The following is a 17,134-nucleotide window of genomic DNA, read 5'->3' on the forward strand; positions in this document are numbered from 1 at the left end:
GCTACAATTACGAGTTTAATTACGGGAAAATCCTCCTTGAACTTAACAATTTGATAGCGAGTGAGTTATAAAGAAAACAAATGTTATTCAAATTAAAGAGAAAGCTTTCGCCGAAACATTTTTATTTGCAAAGGTAATTAAAGGCTTCCGAGCAAATTTTGAAACATTTTTTTGATAAGTAACTGTCACAATGTGACACCTGTCAATTGAAGAAGAAAGAAGCATACGCCAAACAGCAGTACTGGTGTGACAAACACACGCGAGTTACTGATCATGCTACGATTTTCTCGTAAAAAGAAAAACAGTTAGAGATCTTACGGAAAGTATCTTTTATTTCCAACGACGATTAATCTTCGAAGATATACCTCTGTTCCGTCTTATTATGTCACGGAAAGTCATTGTAAGTGAATGCAAATATGTGTTTTGGACTTGTCAGTCTGCTTGTTTGTTATCTGTAATAGCGTGTGTAAGTCGGTTTTTTTTCGAAGGAAAAGTTGAAGTCAATGAGACTCTTTCTACCGAGACACAAGGAGATTTAATGCGACTTTTATTCATCGAATTCCTGCGTTTCTGCTGTGAAATTTACGACGAAAGTGTTAAAACTGGAAAACCTCAACCTTTACTCTTTGAATTAGCCAACGTTCAACAGATTTTTATATGTACACTACTTCTTTCACAGACCCTTTCATGCCTCGGGGCGCTTTCCATTTGACCAAAAGTTTCGAGATTTCCGGTCCGAAATCGAATGGAACGGAAAAGTTCTGGGATAAGTTTTCGGAAATTTGGAATACGTTTTGAACGTGCCCTCTTAAATACGGTTGGACGCGTTGCATTCGGCCTCTAAAAATATCGACATTTTGAACCGGTGATTTTTGTTGACTGGAAAGTGCCCTTGTTAAGTTACTCGTGCCGCTAGTAAGACTACGACCCAAGTAGGGCGTTCTAATATACACATTCATCTATTACTGGCAGCGGTCCAAAAGCTCACGTCTGGTACTAAAGCTATTCATTCTGCGTATCTCGAAACTCAAGAAAAGCTGCCGAGTAATCACTGTACCGGCTGATTCAGCAGACTCAAGTGTGGGTCCGTATGCCTAAGGACTTAAAGTAAAATACATGTTCGCAGAGCGTTAATTGTACTGATATTGTACATTTGAAACAATGGCTTTGAAAGAATCAACCCAACTAGTAAGTTATTTGATACTCTTGTCGAAGAAGCTAGCCAAGTAAGAAGTCATTTATCCCCCTCAAATACGGTCGGGTTCAAAGCCATCAATGAATTAGATGTTAATTAAATTTAAGTAAATGACTTCTTCTTATAGACGGCCTAAACAACACTTCCCTGTTTAGCTATAGCGGATCAGTAAGGTATGTTAGTAATCCGTTAGATTTGCCGACGGGGCGCGGTCATGTTGAAACGCAGACTGCAGACAGTGCAAACTGTGAAGACTGTGCAGACTGTAATTTTCTTTTTGTACCTTTCACTTTTTTTTCACTTTTTTTAACTCTGATTTTCACCTTGTCCTTACTCTTTTGGTAACATCGGAACAGTGTCCAGTTTTTGGACACGTAACGTAGTTTTATGAGGTTATTTCGAGCTCAGGTTACCAAGCAACAATCTGAACGAAATCTCAAGGCTCAAAGTTATCGAGCACGTGGTGAGATGGAGATCGACGAGGGAAAGCAGTATTTGAGTTTGCCCTTGTGTTGAGATGAATTTTAGCTTTGTCATATCCTTTTGTTGACTCCTTTTTTTCTGTATTGAAGATGGCAACCAGCGACTGATTTAGAGTTCAGAAATGAGCTGCGTGGACGAAGCAAATAATAATGCCAGGATCTTCACAACACGACCCTAAGAACATAAAAATAAACAAAGTGCTGCAAGCTTAAGTCGACTTTTACTCGGAAATAAGATCGTACCCATACACTTGCACGCAATGTTTTTGATAAGACATTGCCATAAAGTTGAAACATTGATACATAGATCTCGTGGAAGCTCCTCTAACTAAGAATTTTTATCAAAAATTAACGATAAGTGTTGTAAAACGAAGGAAAGCGTTACCCAAGCGCATCGAAACGTGACCTGTTATCCTAAATTTAAGAATAGATCAATTACAAGGTTGTTGTAGAGCAGAAATGTGATCCTTGTGACATGCAAAAATGTGCAAAGTGTAATCTTCACAGAGCAGGATTTACGTAAGTAAATGGAGTAGGACAAAGCAGTATGCTCACGTTCGAATGAAGGTGTTTACTACTCAATGTAGAAAGGAAACTACATGCCTTCCCTAGCATATCTAATCACGTAAAAACTAGTCACCAATAGGTATATAAGCACTGTGATTTAGTAAATAAAGTTTGATGTAATCAGGACTAGAGTGTGCGCGAGTCAGACTCCTTGTTTAGGACCCCAAAACGGCCAAGTCCAGAGTTAAACAGGCAGTCGGCACTTATATGTTGGCCACAAAACCTTCCCTGTTGTAACAATAGGTAAATATATAGATAATCATGGGTGTACTGTATCGAAGGGTGAAGTAGTAAGTAACCAAAACTTCCCCCGTCTGCACCGTCTCCACCGTCTGCACGGTCTGCACGGTCTGCGCAGTCTGCAGTCTGCGTTTTAACATGACCGGACAGGGCGCGGGTCTTTTCGCAGGCAGGGAGTTCAGGGTTTGCATTAGATATTTATTCCATACTTTTACAACTCCAATTTTCAACCAATTCCTGCAAAATAGCCATATAGGGCTGCTTCCGCTTGCTGGTTATTGAAGAAACCTCTAGTTCAAGCAAAAAGAACAACAACAACAACAGCATTTATTTAAACCGATAAAAAATTCAGCAAAAGCTGATGTGGTCGTGTACGAACAATAAAACTAAATTCCTAACTAATTACAATAAAACTAAATTCCTAACTAATTATAAGAAGACAAATGTAAGATTTCTACATATTTTCAACAATAAAAATTCTACATAGTACATCATTATAATATACGTGGCTTAGAAATACAATTGAGTGACCTTTTAAAAGCGTCAACGTCTTGAATTGATCTCCTTTGATTTTCCAGAGCGTTCCACCGAGTAATTGACTTGTATGAGCATGATTTCTTGACCATATCGGTCTTAGGTCTAGGTAACTTAAATGTCATTTTCCTCCTGAAGTCGTAGCTACTTACATACTTTTCAAAGCGACGGTTCATAGGACATGGTAAAAGATTATAATAAGCCTGATGCGCTAAGATTAGTAATCGTTTCTCATACATAATCTCTAAGGTATTCCATTTTACTGTGGCAAGAACCTCCTTGCTTGGAGTACACCAATCCAAGTTATATATTATTTTCGCCGCTCTAACATGTATCGATTCTAAGCTTGAGAAAAATACTCGACCACAAGAGCCCCAAACTAACATACCATATGTCACAGACGGCAGAATAATCTTAAAATAGAAATCAGTTCTTGCCTGTAAATTCAACTTCTGCGTATATGACTTAGCTAATTCCGATACATGATGATCCCATTTAAGAGCATTATCTATCTGAACACCTAGGCATCTTGCAGAAACAACCTCCCCGACAACATAATCACCCATCTTAATAGCTTGTTTTGGCCCAGTAAATTTTCCGCGTCCACCAAGCAATATATATTCCGTCTTGGTGGGATGTGAAGTGAGACAGTTCTCGCAACACCATGTATATAGCCTTGCTAGTACTTCATTCAACTTGGAGGCCACCAGATCATAGGTCGGAGCTGAGACATAGACGGTGGTATCGTCTGCGTACATGTGAAGCTGTGGGTCACCATCTATTCCCTCAGTGATATTGGGCAGATCATTACAGAAAATGGAAAACAGGGTAGGGCCCAGCACCGACCCTGGAGGTACACCAAAAGTAACTGGCATAGCTTGAGATTGACACCCATTAATCGTCGTTACTTGCGTTCTTCCAGAGAGGTAATCCCTTATCCAACACCATAAGTCCCCAGCTACACCAATACTTTGAAGTTTTCGGAGCAGAATGGAGTGGGGAATTGCGTCAAACGCCCTACGAGAGTCTACAAAAACCACGCCTACAACATGTTTCTTGTCGATCGCTTGTCTCCAGTCATCCGTAGAAGCTCGGTGGAATGACTTTTTTTATACGCCCACTGGTGAGGGTTCCCAAGTCCTTGTTCAGTGACATGCGTGGTAATAGTTGACGCCACCATAGACTCCATCAGTTTTCCTGGTACACTTAATAGCGGGATAGGCCTGTAATTTTGCTTAACGGTTTCATCGTCACTTTTATAGAGAGCTGAGATGTTTGCAGCCTTCCAAGTAGCCGGTACACTGTTGCAGGTGGCGCTTACTTGAAAAACAGACAATATGAGTCACCGGCAAACTTTCAAAGTTTTGGAGCAACTCTGTCGGGCCCAGAGGCTTTATCGGCTCTCAACTTAGCCATCGAACTAACAATAACCTCCTGCGATAAATTTATGTTCATAACACAAGGCGCGACGGTAGATACATGAACGTTACTTTGTGTCGAGTTGGCATTCGGCAATTCGTTGGCCAGTTTTTCGCCTATAGTTGAGAAATGTTCATTAAGTATGTTCGCTTTGTCCAGATCGGAGGTGACAACTTTTCCATCCGCATTCCTGATCCCTAATATCGGGGTAATCGATTTGCCGTTTGTCGCATTTTTTACCAGTCTCCAGTAGGATTTACAATCCTTCACTTCATTGAACAGTTCCAAGTAGTATCTGCCCTTAGAGAGCCTCACTTCCCGTGTCACTCCATTCCGCAACTCCGAATACTCAGCCCACAGGTCTGGATCACCCAGACGTTCTGCCATTTTAAGCATTTTGAAACGTTTCTTCATCAAGTGCCGTATTTGCGGTGTTATCCAAGGTACCGAGACGCTCCTAATTTTAACTTCCCTGTAAGGCGCATGCACCTGACAGATATCTTTGAATATGCGTAACCACGCCCAATAGCAATCGTCTGGATCGTTAAACACTCAACATACTGACCACGGGGCACTCTCGATATCCTTCACAAAAGCAGCTTGATCAAATCTTTTGAAGGTGCGGGCTCTGACTATCTTTGGAGGCGGCCTTTTTATTTTGGACCATATTGTAGCAAGAACCAGCTTATGATCTGACATTCCCAACTCAGTTGTTTTAATAGTTCCATTGATAATCTCCGGCTTGCTGGTAATAACCAAGTCAATTAGTGTTTTTGTGTCACTTGTAACTCTTGTTGGCTGGCTCCTATCGTTCATTACGCTATAGCTGAATTGCTGGAGTATATCTTGTAATCTTCTACCGACGTACGATGTAACACCCTTGTCGCCACGAAAATAGTCCGAGTTAAAATCACCGACAAGCACTACATTCCTGTGCCTAAGCCACATTTTCTCCAGACAATCACAAAATCGTTCGTAGAACTGGAAGTCAGAAGGAGGTCGATAACAATTTCCTAATATCAACGCAGACGAATTATGCATAATTTTGATCCAGATTAATTCAACATCAGGGGGCTCTAGGGATTTGAGCCTTGAATAACAAATATGGCTCGCAATGTAAATCAAGCAGCCACCTCCATCCTGTCCCGTATTTCTGTCCCTTCTAACAATCTTACAGTTATCCACATGTAGTTGCTTGTTCGATATTCTCGCGTCTAAAAGTGTTTCGGAAATTGCTAAAATGTTGAAACGACACAATTTAAGTAATAGCTTGATTTCATCCATCTTATTCCTCAAGCTTCGAACATTCAATTGTGCTATACTGAAATTATTTGAGCCACGGTTGATTTCACTCGCAAAGTTGAGTAAATAATCTTCACCTTCCGTAGATATGCCTCGCCATCCAGGATTTAGCTCTACATCACCAGAAAGTAAAAGTATCTGTGTAGTAGCCACAGAGTTTGCATAGTACAAAACTCTGCCTGAACTCCAGGAACCCTTGCGTTTACAAAAACCGCCAGAAGTCGCCAGCCTGAAGTTGTTGTCGCCGGCAGGAGTCCGAAGACAAATAACGCCCTCAATTGCAGTACTTAGTGTTTCTGGTACAATCAAGGTAGTGTACTGATGAAGAGGATACTTAGCTGCATTATGGATGACATTTAGATGCGTTAAAACCAAGCCTAAAAGTAGAAAACCTCTTTGAACCTTGGAGCTACAGCAAAACGTGACCCCCATTATGCTAATTATGCTAAGTACGACGACTAAAACATAATGACCAAGCGCGGTGCAGATCTCCAGTAGGATCCCGGCAACGGAAAATTTTGACAACTTGGACTGGCACGCGATTTCACAAATGTTGTATCTGTCAGTGCCATGAAAAATGACCAAGATAAAATACCCTGATAAAATGCCATGATACAATTAATTATGATACATTTAATCACGAAATGTTTCGTATGTTTAAAACAAGACCTAAGTTCCTAAAGCCGCGTGTTTCACAGTACAATCAGGTTCTATTTTTGCGAAGTTGTTGATTTCAGTAGATCTCATTTTAAATTAATTAGCGTTGTTCCGCCCACGAGAAGCACGTTTCTGAACAAGCAAAATTCCGCTTAAATTTGGTTCATGGTTCGGTTGAAGACTAACATTTAAGCAAAGATCTCTTACGTGAGGTAATTACAGCTTCTTTTTCTACGAAATAGGAATACAGAGAAACCTCAAATCAAAAACCCCGAGATAAGCTTCGTGAACAATCATTATTAGGAGGCGTTGACTATCCTTCCAAGTAATATCGCTATTGTGAAGAAAATGCAACAATTTTAGGACTGCAATCCTCACAAACATGGAAGGTAAGAGCATACTATGTTAAATTAGCTTTAGGTTGGACGTAAAATGCGAAAAAATTGAGTTTGCGTGAGTATGTGTACATTTTCGGCTAATTGACGACACCGTCGAATCGGCGCATTTTAGCCAACTTTAAAATTTGATTAAATCGCCCCCAATCATTTCCGCCCTCCGAATCCCAGATTTCCAGTCAATTATTTTGTATAGCACAAAGTTAAATCACGGGATACTTTTGACCTATTTTTAATCTAGTTGGAAGTAGGTCGGATAAATTCAATTAGATTGTGTAAATAAATGGTCACAAATTGGTCAAATTGCAATCAACATATGTTTTGATGTTGTTTTTCAAGATTTGGTACTTTTTATCAATCCAGGTGTTTTCATTTTGTGACGCGACGCTCCGAGATGCGTCCGAAATTTTGAGCCTCATGAGCCACATTTTGGCGGAATTCAGTTGATATCGATTTTCTCGAAAATAAATCGATATCTAGCCAAACGAAGTATCCAGTGGTTTATTTGCCATTGAGACCTACTTCACTTTGAAATATGGGCGAAATTGATTTTTTAGCTGTTGCCACCAAATGTTTGATCATTGGTAACATTCGCTCTTAAACGTCAAAATTATTTAAATACCGAGAATGAATTTTAATGATCTAATATTCTACTAAAAATTCCCTTTTCAACATAAAAACTAATGAGAAATTTTTTTCTGTCTTTCTAAGGATCCTAGTGGTCGTGATGTAAAGGTTGTCTTGCTGGACACAGAAGGAACTAATTTCACAGGAGCAAAAGAACAAACTGATAATCAAATCTTCATTTTGACAGTTTTAATGGCATCTGTGTTGATTTACAATTCCAAGGGAGTTCCTAAAAGAAATGAACTAAATGAACTGGAGCATCCTTGAATGACAGTCAACAAATCAATATCATATATTTAAACTCTGGATTAGCAAATGAAGATAACATTGATCCTCGCAGTTATAAACAATGCTTAAGCAGCGGTGAAAATAAAGCCTGCCAACTGAGCACTAGTGTCGCAGAGGTCATGGGTTCAACTCCCCCACAAGCCTGAAATTTTTTCAGGCTTTATTTCATTACTGCTCACAGTTTAAGTAATTTCCATAATTGTGAGATCTACTCTCATCTTCAATTGCAAAAAATAGCAACTATATTTCAGGACGTACCTTTTGTTAGTCGGTTCGAATTCAGTTTTAGTAAATTAAGAAATTGAGCCTCTACAGCCCTTAAGAAGTTATTAGCTACATAGCAAGACTGTCGCAGCAAATTCAGGCTAGATCAGATATTGGAACCAAGCGCCCAATCAGAAATGAAGACGCCTTCCATCAAACTTTCCCATATTTTATTTGGCTCCTGAGAGACAACATGAATGAGTTACCGAACGACTGCAAGAACATCAAGGAATATTTCTTGACAAGGGTAAGGGTTTTCAAATCACTTTCGTGTTACTCTACCATGAGAGCCCCTGCCGAAGGAGGAGCGAAATGGATCTACATGTAAAGAAAACCTAATAATATTTGTAGATGCCGTTGAATAGCTCAATCGAGAAACTTGAATCTACTCTTTGTATCATGCTTTAGCTAAGTAAAATGAAAATGGAAAAAGAGAGGGAGATCCGCGACAAAATCAGTGAGTGTAAAGCGAAGGAAGATATCCTCACAAAGAAAATCCACGACATGGAAGCAGCAGGAATGGAAAAGCAGATCAACACCTTGAGGTATCAACTCCGAGAAGCAAACAGTGAAAAGCAGCAGCGCCAAAACGAGATATCGAACTTGACAAACGAAATCAGTAGAATGAAAGAGGAACTCAGGCGAGCAAACCGACCCTGGTATAAAAAACTGTTTGGATGGGACTAGTAAAGCAAAATAACTCCCAACCTAAATAAATGATTAACTGCTTTTTTATCTTTTACTTTCACAAAACTAGGTACTCATTCAAATGAAGCCTTTGAAACTAGCCTTGATATCAGCCTCTTTTTGTTTTTTTTCCGAGGGAAAAAAGTAGGTAGCCTTCAACCTGTGCGAAGGCAGACAATATTGTTGGTAAAAATTCCGATTTACATTCAATGGAAGTCTAACTATTCATTAAACTAACCACTAACTGTATGTTATTTTTAAGATAAATTTTGCTTTCAAGCTCAATAGTTTTCGCATGTAATGGGGTGATTCTTAGGCTAACCCTTCACCCCTCCCCAACCCCCCCAAAAAAACAATAGCAGAGCAACAAGACATTTAATGAATTCTATCAACTGCTTGAAAGAAAAGACACCCTATTTTCATACAAGATGGGTTAACAGGCAAAGCAATGCTTTTCGAGAGACCATGTCATAAACCCCTTATGTAGGAACGCTATCGTTTAGATATCGGTCTGTTTTCACTCTTTATTTCCAATCAGATGAGAGAATTAAAACTAGCAAAGCGGGTATTAGTTTGATACTAAAGAAACTAGAGTTATAAACACTAACTATAATTTAAATTGTTGGACAGTACAATAAATCCATATCATTGCAATAAATTTCGTTTCCCGACAAAAAAAGCAAATTTTGTGAAATCTTAGACCAAACTCAGAAGATCAAAGTTTGATTTTTATTGATGTGAATTCAACCAAATCATTGTCAGGAACCATTTCTACCGGGTATGATCTCATCTCACAATGATCGCTACCGTTTGGGCGAACAGACAGGTCTAATTTAAGTCTCCAGGTCAACCAAGATCATTTTCAGTTGATCATTTTCTCTTTACTTAAAAAGAGAAAAATTGAGGCAATAACCTCCTTAAGGACATATTTCGTTTTTCAAGTACATGTAGTGCTATCAACGAACCAAATTCTCGGAAATTGAGGTACACAATAATAAACGCTTTTTAAATAGTGGCAAGCAGTTTTTCGGAGAAAAACATGTTTATGTGCACGTAACGTTACGTATGTGCTAATTAGTGCGGTAGGAGTATGTTTCTAGCTGAGGTGAGGAGGAAATATTCAAGGTTCATGAAAAATATACAATAGATACTGCTATTTTGACATGAAGCAATTCTGAGCCTTAGAACCTCTTTTGAGGATGCGAAAGAGTGCCTTCAAAGGGTAAACATTGCATATTATTACGACTTTCTGGGAAAGAGAAGTCATCCATAAAACAGCTGCATCTACAATTCTCGCCGCGAAGGAGCATCTCAAGGCTATTTCGTGGAGAAAACTGGTAAGATAATTCGAACCTTCCTTATATCAAGGCTACAATAGGCCGGGAAGAATATCAATCATTATAGCCTTTGAATGTACGTTTACCAGTCAGCCTAACAATCGAAGGACGATTGCGATGGCTGGCTCTATCCAAAGCGTTGAAACTCAGAATATTATCTTTTCCTCAAAAAGCCTCCCCTTGCGGATTATCGACAAAGATAGCAAGAGTCCATAAAGCCCAAGCTTTAAAGTAAAATTATCTTTTAACAGCCGAGTATAATTTTCCTAAATTTACATCGTTCAACGAGAGAACCATGAATGCTTCGAAGAAAAATGAGTAGTGGAGGGAGCCTAAACCCTTACAATGTTTCTTCAAGTTTCCTATCAATGGAAAAAGGGACAAATGCATAGGTTTCTCGTTGGAAAATGCTTTCATCCTCTCGAAATCGATCTTTTCTAAGTGGTTTATTAAGAAAGGAAACCACGATAGGAGAGATAGCGATGCTCTCCCCGTCGTACTCCTTCTAAAAAACCGATACCAGCGCTTCTACAAAGGCTTCCGAACGTGGCCTTTGGCTATAAAGATCCGCGAGATCCTTAGTCCTTTTGCTTGGGAAATACTACTCAAACTCCAAGTCTCGTTTTATCATTTTGCCATTTTCCACCTGGACATTATTGTGGACCAGAATTAAAATATTGGAGTTAGCATATTGGACATTCTCGGAAAATTGGACCAGTGGAAATAAACAATCGGCCATTTTTCGAGATCCTTGGTCCTTTTGCTTGAGAAATACTACTCAAATTTCAAAGTTTCTTCTTATCATTTATGCCTTTTCTCCCTTATAAATTATATGAACAACCCAAATATGCTGCCTTGCCTGAGCTATGTTTACTGGGAAAAATTATAACCAATCAACAATTGGAGTAAATGGCTGTGGGCAAAATCCCATAGCCGCATTTATTTAAAATTACTGTTCAATCAAATCCTTTATACAAAGTTTGGCCCAGTAAAGGTGAGGGCACTGAAAACGCCAAAAAATACATTATAATGACCATCAAGATAGAACGGAGTGACGCTCACATGGGAGCCTGGTCACTTGGCAAGCACAAGTATCCTAAAGGGTATTGGGTATAATCCAAATAAATACCACCCCAAGTCCCAGGCCCCCAAAAGAAATAAAAAGTACACAACGGGGAGAAGAAGCATAAAAATTATATTTGCAAGCAAATATTTTCTTTTTTAATTTGCGCACATTGGCATTCTCGCGGACAAGAAATATTAGAGTTTGCATCAGATCAGGATCATTTGAATATGATCGCTCATAGATTGTTCATGGATCAGCGTCGCATTTGTCTAACAGTTGTTTACGTTCGTTTTACCGCTATTGCGATGTCTGAGGTGGTTGTTCGATTAGAAAAAGAATGCCAGCTGCTTTAAATTTATCCACCCGGGCATACTGTAATCCTAAACTTAGAAGTTTATTGTTTGAGAAAAACGTTCTCTGGGAGCAACTGATTCAACGTGTCAGAGTGCATGAATTCAGCTTTTTCTAAGAAACTGGGGTCCATCTTACTGTGTTGATCTAAAGAATATTTCATATTTCCCCATTCAAACTGTTGCTTACGCACTGCAAACGATTATTTCGAGGCTACATCTGCGGGAAACTGTTAATTAGTCGAAAGTGTTTGTCATATCAAGGAATTGCGATTAACATGGTATATTAATATAAAACCTAGACGCATATCTGCGTGACCTCGGGCTTTCAACATCGCACATCTGGAGTTATCTTAGGGAACTGCCATTGTTACTGTCGTCGCGCAATTTCATCATTTTCGGTCACGAATAAGTCTACTTGTGACTATATTTGTCTGCTGTAGTGTAATGAATGTTGTTATGGCACTTCGAGGACTTTTAAGGCTTTTACGAACCCTGAGTAGGTAATGTATTTGCCTTTCACTGTAAGGAGAAGGGAATTTTTTATCTATTATTGGTACCAAGTCATAGTTTGTTGCCAAATGTTCACCCAAGGAGAGTTGTCAGAAATCAGTAGATTGAATCAATATTACTGTTAAATAGTTCATATTGTTTTTATTAGAAAATTCTCTTAATATTGAATACTGCTGATGGCCACAACAAGAGAAGCAGGGGTGTTTACAGTTTTAGTTTACTCCTTTAGAGGCATTTGACTTTCATTGCATACCAAGAGGGAATACACATATTTTGACCTTTTTGTGGGTTTAAAAATATATGTCGTACAAAAACTTGAAAACCACATCAAAAACGCTGTGTATTCAACTATTACTTCTTACAAGATTTTCGAGAATTGAGTTGCTGTCAACTTAATCAGACAATATTCCTTCAATGTAACCACTTTTAAGATCTAAACTAACTTCAGTTCCACAAACGTCAGATTTTGGCAAATCATCTGACAGTAAATACTTGTTCAAAGATAAATTTTCGTAATCTTTTGCAATACTGAATAACATTAAAGAAGGTGTTTGAATTCCAATAACTACATGATTTTATTGCGATCTAGTAGAGTGAATGGACAGCCACAGCACAATTCAAATTGAACTTTCTGGTTTCACAGGCATGACTGAAAATGGGCACTATTTTGAATTTTATCAATTTTAACCCCTTTCAACTCAAATATATCATTGTTATGTATACTCCGAAAATAATGTACTAAGATATTCAGTGATGATAGCTCAAGCAGCACACATGTACCTTGAGAATGGCTTCTAACATAAATATCCCTTGCATGAGAATCAAATATTTTCAAGCCAACACTGCCTTTACAATAGATAGCAACCGCAGTAGATCCTATTGTCAAGACAAAACTGTTGAAATTTTCATATATAAGTAATAGAAAGGCTCTATCTAAGGAGGTACAGTACTGATATCCTTCTATTGTAGCTTCTTGATGAGTACTGCCGGTGTAACATTCACTGTATTTAAGTTCATAGTCAGTCTCCAGCACATTTAAAAGTGTGGGTAATTCTGTCTACGCTAAGAATGATTGTCTGGTTAACTGAGACAAACTTGAATACACGGCAACTGATTTCCAATATTGATTATTGATGCCAGATCATTAGCAGAATCGATTCCTTGTTTGTTATTGGAAATCAAAGAGCATAAACTCATTGCAACACATTGTTGTCCTGAATTTTGTTCAAATACCAACTCAGTAGCTTGGCTATAAGGTGCCGTTATTGTTTGCTACGGTCAATGTACATTGGAATAAGACCAGGGTTTTTCTTTATATCTGAACTCAGTTGAAATTTACAATTGTTTGATACGTGTGTCTGACTCTTACAAATACACATGGGTCTATTACAAGAAAATATTGATAAATACCGACCTGCTCTATACTTCAATTTAATTATCTTTTGATATAGCCTCACTTTTTTAAGTGAGGCCTTTTTCAACACTAGTAAATGAGTAGTTTGATAATCTATGTTTATTTACTAGCTGATTAATGCATTGAAGTCCTTAATTTATTGCTCAGCAAGGACGAAACAATACTTAAAGCTTTCAGTTCGTTACAAAAACAATGTTATGTCATTTAGTTTCCTTTCCTAGACTTCCGTATGATAAAAGGTGAACTTGAATTACTACGTTAGACACCAAATTTTGTGAAAGATCAGCTACATTAAAAGCACATGAAGATCTCTTGTAAGAGAGCCATTCAATAAATCAGTTTTACTCTTCATAGAAAACAGCATTATATAACATCAAAGATTGATTTGTATAGCCAAGACTTCCAACACATGGCACCTAGAGGACATCTTTATCAAACATGAGCATATCCCAGAATGATCCCTACCACTTATGCAGCCAAATGAAACCAACTTTATCGATGGGTTCATCTTATCTAAGTCTCTAGGTCAACCAAAATATTTTTCAATCGAACTAGGTCCTCTGTATATAAAGGGGAAGCATAAACCAGGAGCTTCCATGGGAACCTAGTTCGTTTGTCAAGTAGAGCTGTCAACCAACAAAATTCTTGGAAATTGATACAAAATAATAAACTTGGTTAAACAGCATATGCAGGTAAATTTTTCTGCACGTCACGTTTACGAGACTGCTATTAATTTTCCATTGGAGCTTGTTACTAGCTGATGTGATGAGGAAATAACCAATGATTGTGGAAAGTGTACGAGACATTCTGCGATTTTGACATGGCACAATTCTGAGCCTTAGACCTCTCTTGTGGGGGCAGATTTTGAAAATACAAAGGAGTCCAATCGGATGTCAACTTTGCATATAATTACGACTTTCTAGGTAAGAGAAGTCAACCATAAAACAGCTGCAAACAATCAAATTTTAAAAGTTATAAATCACAATTCTCACCCCGAAAGAGCATCTCAGGGCTTTTTCGTCGAAAAACTGGTAAGTTAAACCCAATCTTCTATACATCACGTCTCTAATATAATAGAGTATCGGTAACTACAGATGTATAACCTTTGAATATATTTTCGCCTCCTTTTTGACGCTTCGAAGAACGATTGCTATGGCTCACTCCATCCAAAGCGTTAAACATGGCAACATTTCTTTTCCTTGGAAAGTTAGTGCTCGCTTAATGTAATAAACTTTTTATGAATCCCAGAGCCCATGCTCTGAAGTATAATTTCCTTGTAACAGTCGAGTAAAAATGTTTTAAAAATGATTCAGATTGTTCATATTGGCAGAGAACCAAGAACACCTTCAATTAAAGTAGATGGTAGAAGAAGTCTGCGCCCGTTTCAGGCTTCTTCAAGTTGCTTATCAATGTAAAAAGGGACAAATGTAAAGGTTTCTCGGTGACAAATGCTTTAACCCTCACGTGATCGCTTTTTTGTCAGTGACTCATTGATCAAGATGAAGGCGAAAAGAGAGAAATTGCACCCCTTCCACAAACCCATACCAGAGCTCGTGCAAAGGCTTCTCGTTAACATGGCCTTCGGTCTCAGAGTGCAATGCGAGTAGATAATTTACCAGTCCTCCGACTTATTTGAAAACTAAGAATGAAAAAACTCCGAGTCAGCTTTCCACGCCACAGGAAAGAGGATAGGAGAAGAATAAACCAACATACTCGGAAATTTTGGACTGACGAATAAAGACAATCGATCGTTTTACCTAGCCGAGAGATCTTTGATCCTTTCGCTCATAAGTCGCCGCTCAAATTTAAATCATTTGCTTAACTATTTTATCATTTACCCATTTGGTGCATCTTTCCAGACCGTAGATGAAATGTACTCAGCATGACTGTCATTCGAACAGGAAATCGTAACTATACTTTCATCATGGACCTCTCTGAAATGTTTACCTATATTTTACGGCTGCTGCCGAGCTAGAGGTGGCGCTGCAACTGGAATAAAATAGCTAGCTTCCTAAACATTATCCTCACTGGCATAACATTGAATTAAACCCAAATTTGCCTTGTAGGAAAACCGTTATGTGGGAGCAATTGATCGCACGTCTTGAGCATATAAGTTATGAAAGCAGCCCTTTCTAAGGTTTCCACGCTGCAAATGATTTTACGAGGCGACAACTTCGGGAAAGAAGTTAATGCTATAAGAACTGTTTGTTAAATCAGGGTAATGCGATAGCTATAACCAAGATTTTAGGTTCTTAGGAGAATTTAGTCTCAACTTTGGATCTTACTTTAGAGACCTAGTAATGCGTCACGCTAAAAGCACTTACTGAGGTTATGTAACAGATATTTGAGTTGATGTTACAAATGATAACAATGAAATTACGGTAAAAAATAATCACACAGGAATTTCCGGTCATTGTCGATTCTTATTGATTGATTCAGCTTACATTTGTCAAAATCACCACGCCTTATTGGTCATGGAACATGATAACAAACCGTTTCCGTCACACCCTCAGAAACCTGATTTCTGTCTTTCCATCTCTAGTCTCAAAACGTTGAAACAAGCCTATGGATAGTTTCGGTAATAAACGATTTATGAACTTTTTCAGTACATCGATACTATGAGGCACATATTCCATTTTTTCTTTAAAGTCTTTCATTTCATTTACAGCAAACATGTTGTCTTACAATCACTCACTCTAATTTTCTACCACTTGTCAATCCGAACACTTCTTTAGTTTAGAACCACAGATAACTTATTATTTTCTTCCCCGTCATTAAACGTATTTAGCGGACAGGACAATAAGTATGGAATACTTATTCGATAGCACGTTAACTTTATTTGGTAAATCCTTTAGCTACAGATAAATTACTTTCTATAAAATTTTCTAAACAGTTTTTTTCCGTCTGGGGTTCCAGCTATCTCGAAATATTAAGCTGGATGCATTCACTTTTCAAGCCGTGACACGGCGCAGGCAATTTTTTTATTTTAACCTTAAGTGGAAAACGTGACACAAGTTCAATTTAGTTTACACCTCATGCGAATGAAAACTGAACATGAGTAAACGAGATGTTTTCTGTAAAGAAAAATGCGCTTAAAATCGTAAACATCAGTAATGGAATAGCCTTTCTTCGAAGGAGCTTCAACCTTCAGTGCGATCCTTCCGAAGCAGGTTTATTTTACTTCAAACTTGCATGGTAGGAGAAATATATTTAGGTTATGTTGATTATCTTTAAGTCAGCGGTCCAAACTCGATTTTAATCAAAGCAATCCAGTCTTTCACAGCGATGGGGTCCATTTTTGGCTTGACGAACCGACCGCTTTGTTTAAATTGCGAACATCTCGATCGTATTTTGAGTCGTTTAAACAGTTTCTTATTGAAGTAAGTAAAACTGATACAATTTAACAGTAGTTATATCGAAGATTAGTGGCGTAACACTTTCTTGAGAATGCATATCACGAACTGCATCTTTTATATTATCGCAACTGCTTGATTATTCCGGGGAATTCATGATGACCATTTCTTAATCTCCATAGTAGCTTAAGTCCTCCTCGATCCTTACTGTTCTTTCACCGCGGTTTTTTCACCTACTCACCTAACATTAAGAATAGCAAAGATAGATCAGAGGAAGAGGCAAACAGGAGACGCACAAATGAAAATAGCATCTCCATGTTTAGCTTATCGCAGAAGAAAGTAGAATACCACCATGTAACTTCATTGGTTGCTCAAATGAAATTTCTCGGAATTTAAAGAAGCAAGGAAACGCCGTCTGACTAAACGCGTCTGTAGTTCACTTTT

General features: G+C 38.3%; 1 protein-coding gene across 1 annotated transcript; it reads left to right on the plus strand.

The window, feature by feature from the left end:
* Nucleotides 1-8,101: 8,101 nt before the first annotated feature.
* Nucleotides 8,102-8,862, plus strand: LOC148736018 (uncharacterized). Its single transcript, XM_088751916.1, has 2 exons — nucleotides 8,102-8,217; nucleotides 8,379-8,862. The coding sequence occupies exons 1-2, from the start codon at nucleotides 8,164-8,166 to the stop codon at nucleotides 8,655-8,657; spliced, it is 333 nt and encodes a 110-aa protein (XP_088608042.1). The 5' UTR covers nucleotides 8,102-8,163; the 3' UTR covers nucleotides 8,658-8,862.
* Nucleotides 8,863-17,134: the final 8,272 nt, after the last annotated feature.

Source organism: Stylophora pistillata, chromosome 3, assembly GCF_964205215.1.
Source record: "Stylophora pistillata chromosome 3, jaStyPist1.2, whole genome shotgun sequence".
NCBI lineage: Eukaryota > Metazoa > Cnidaria > Anthozoa > Scleractinia > Pocilloporidae > Stylophora > Stylophora pistillata.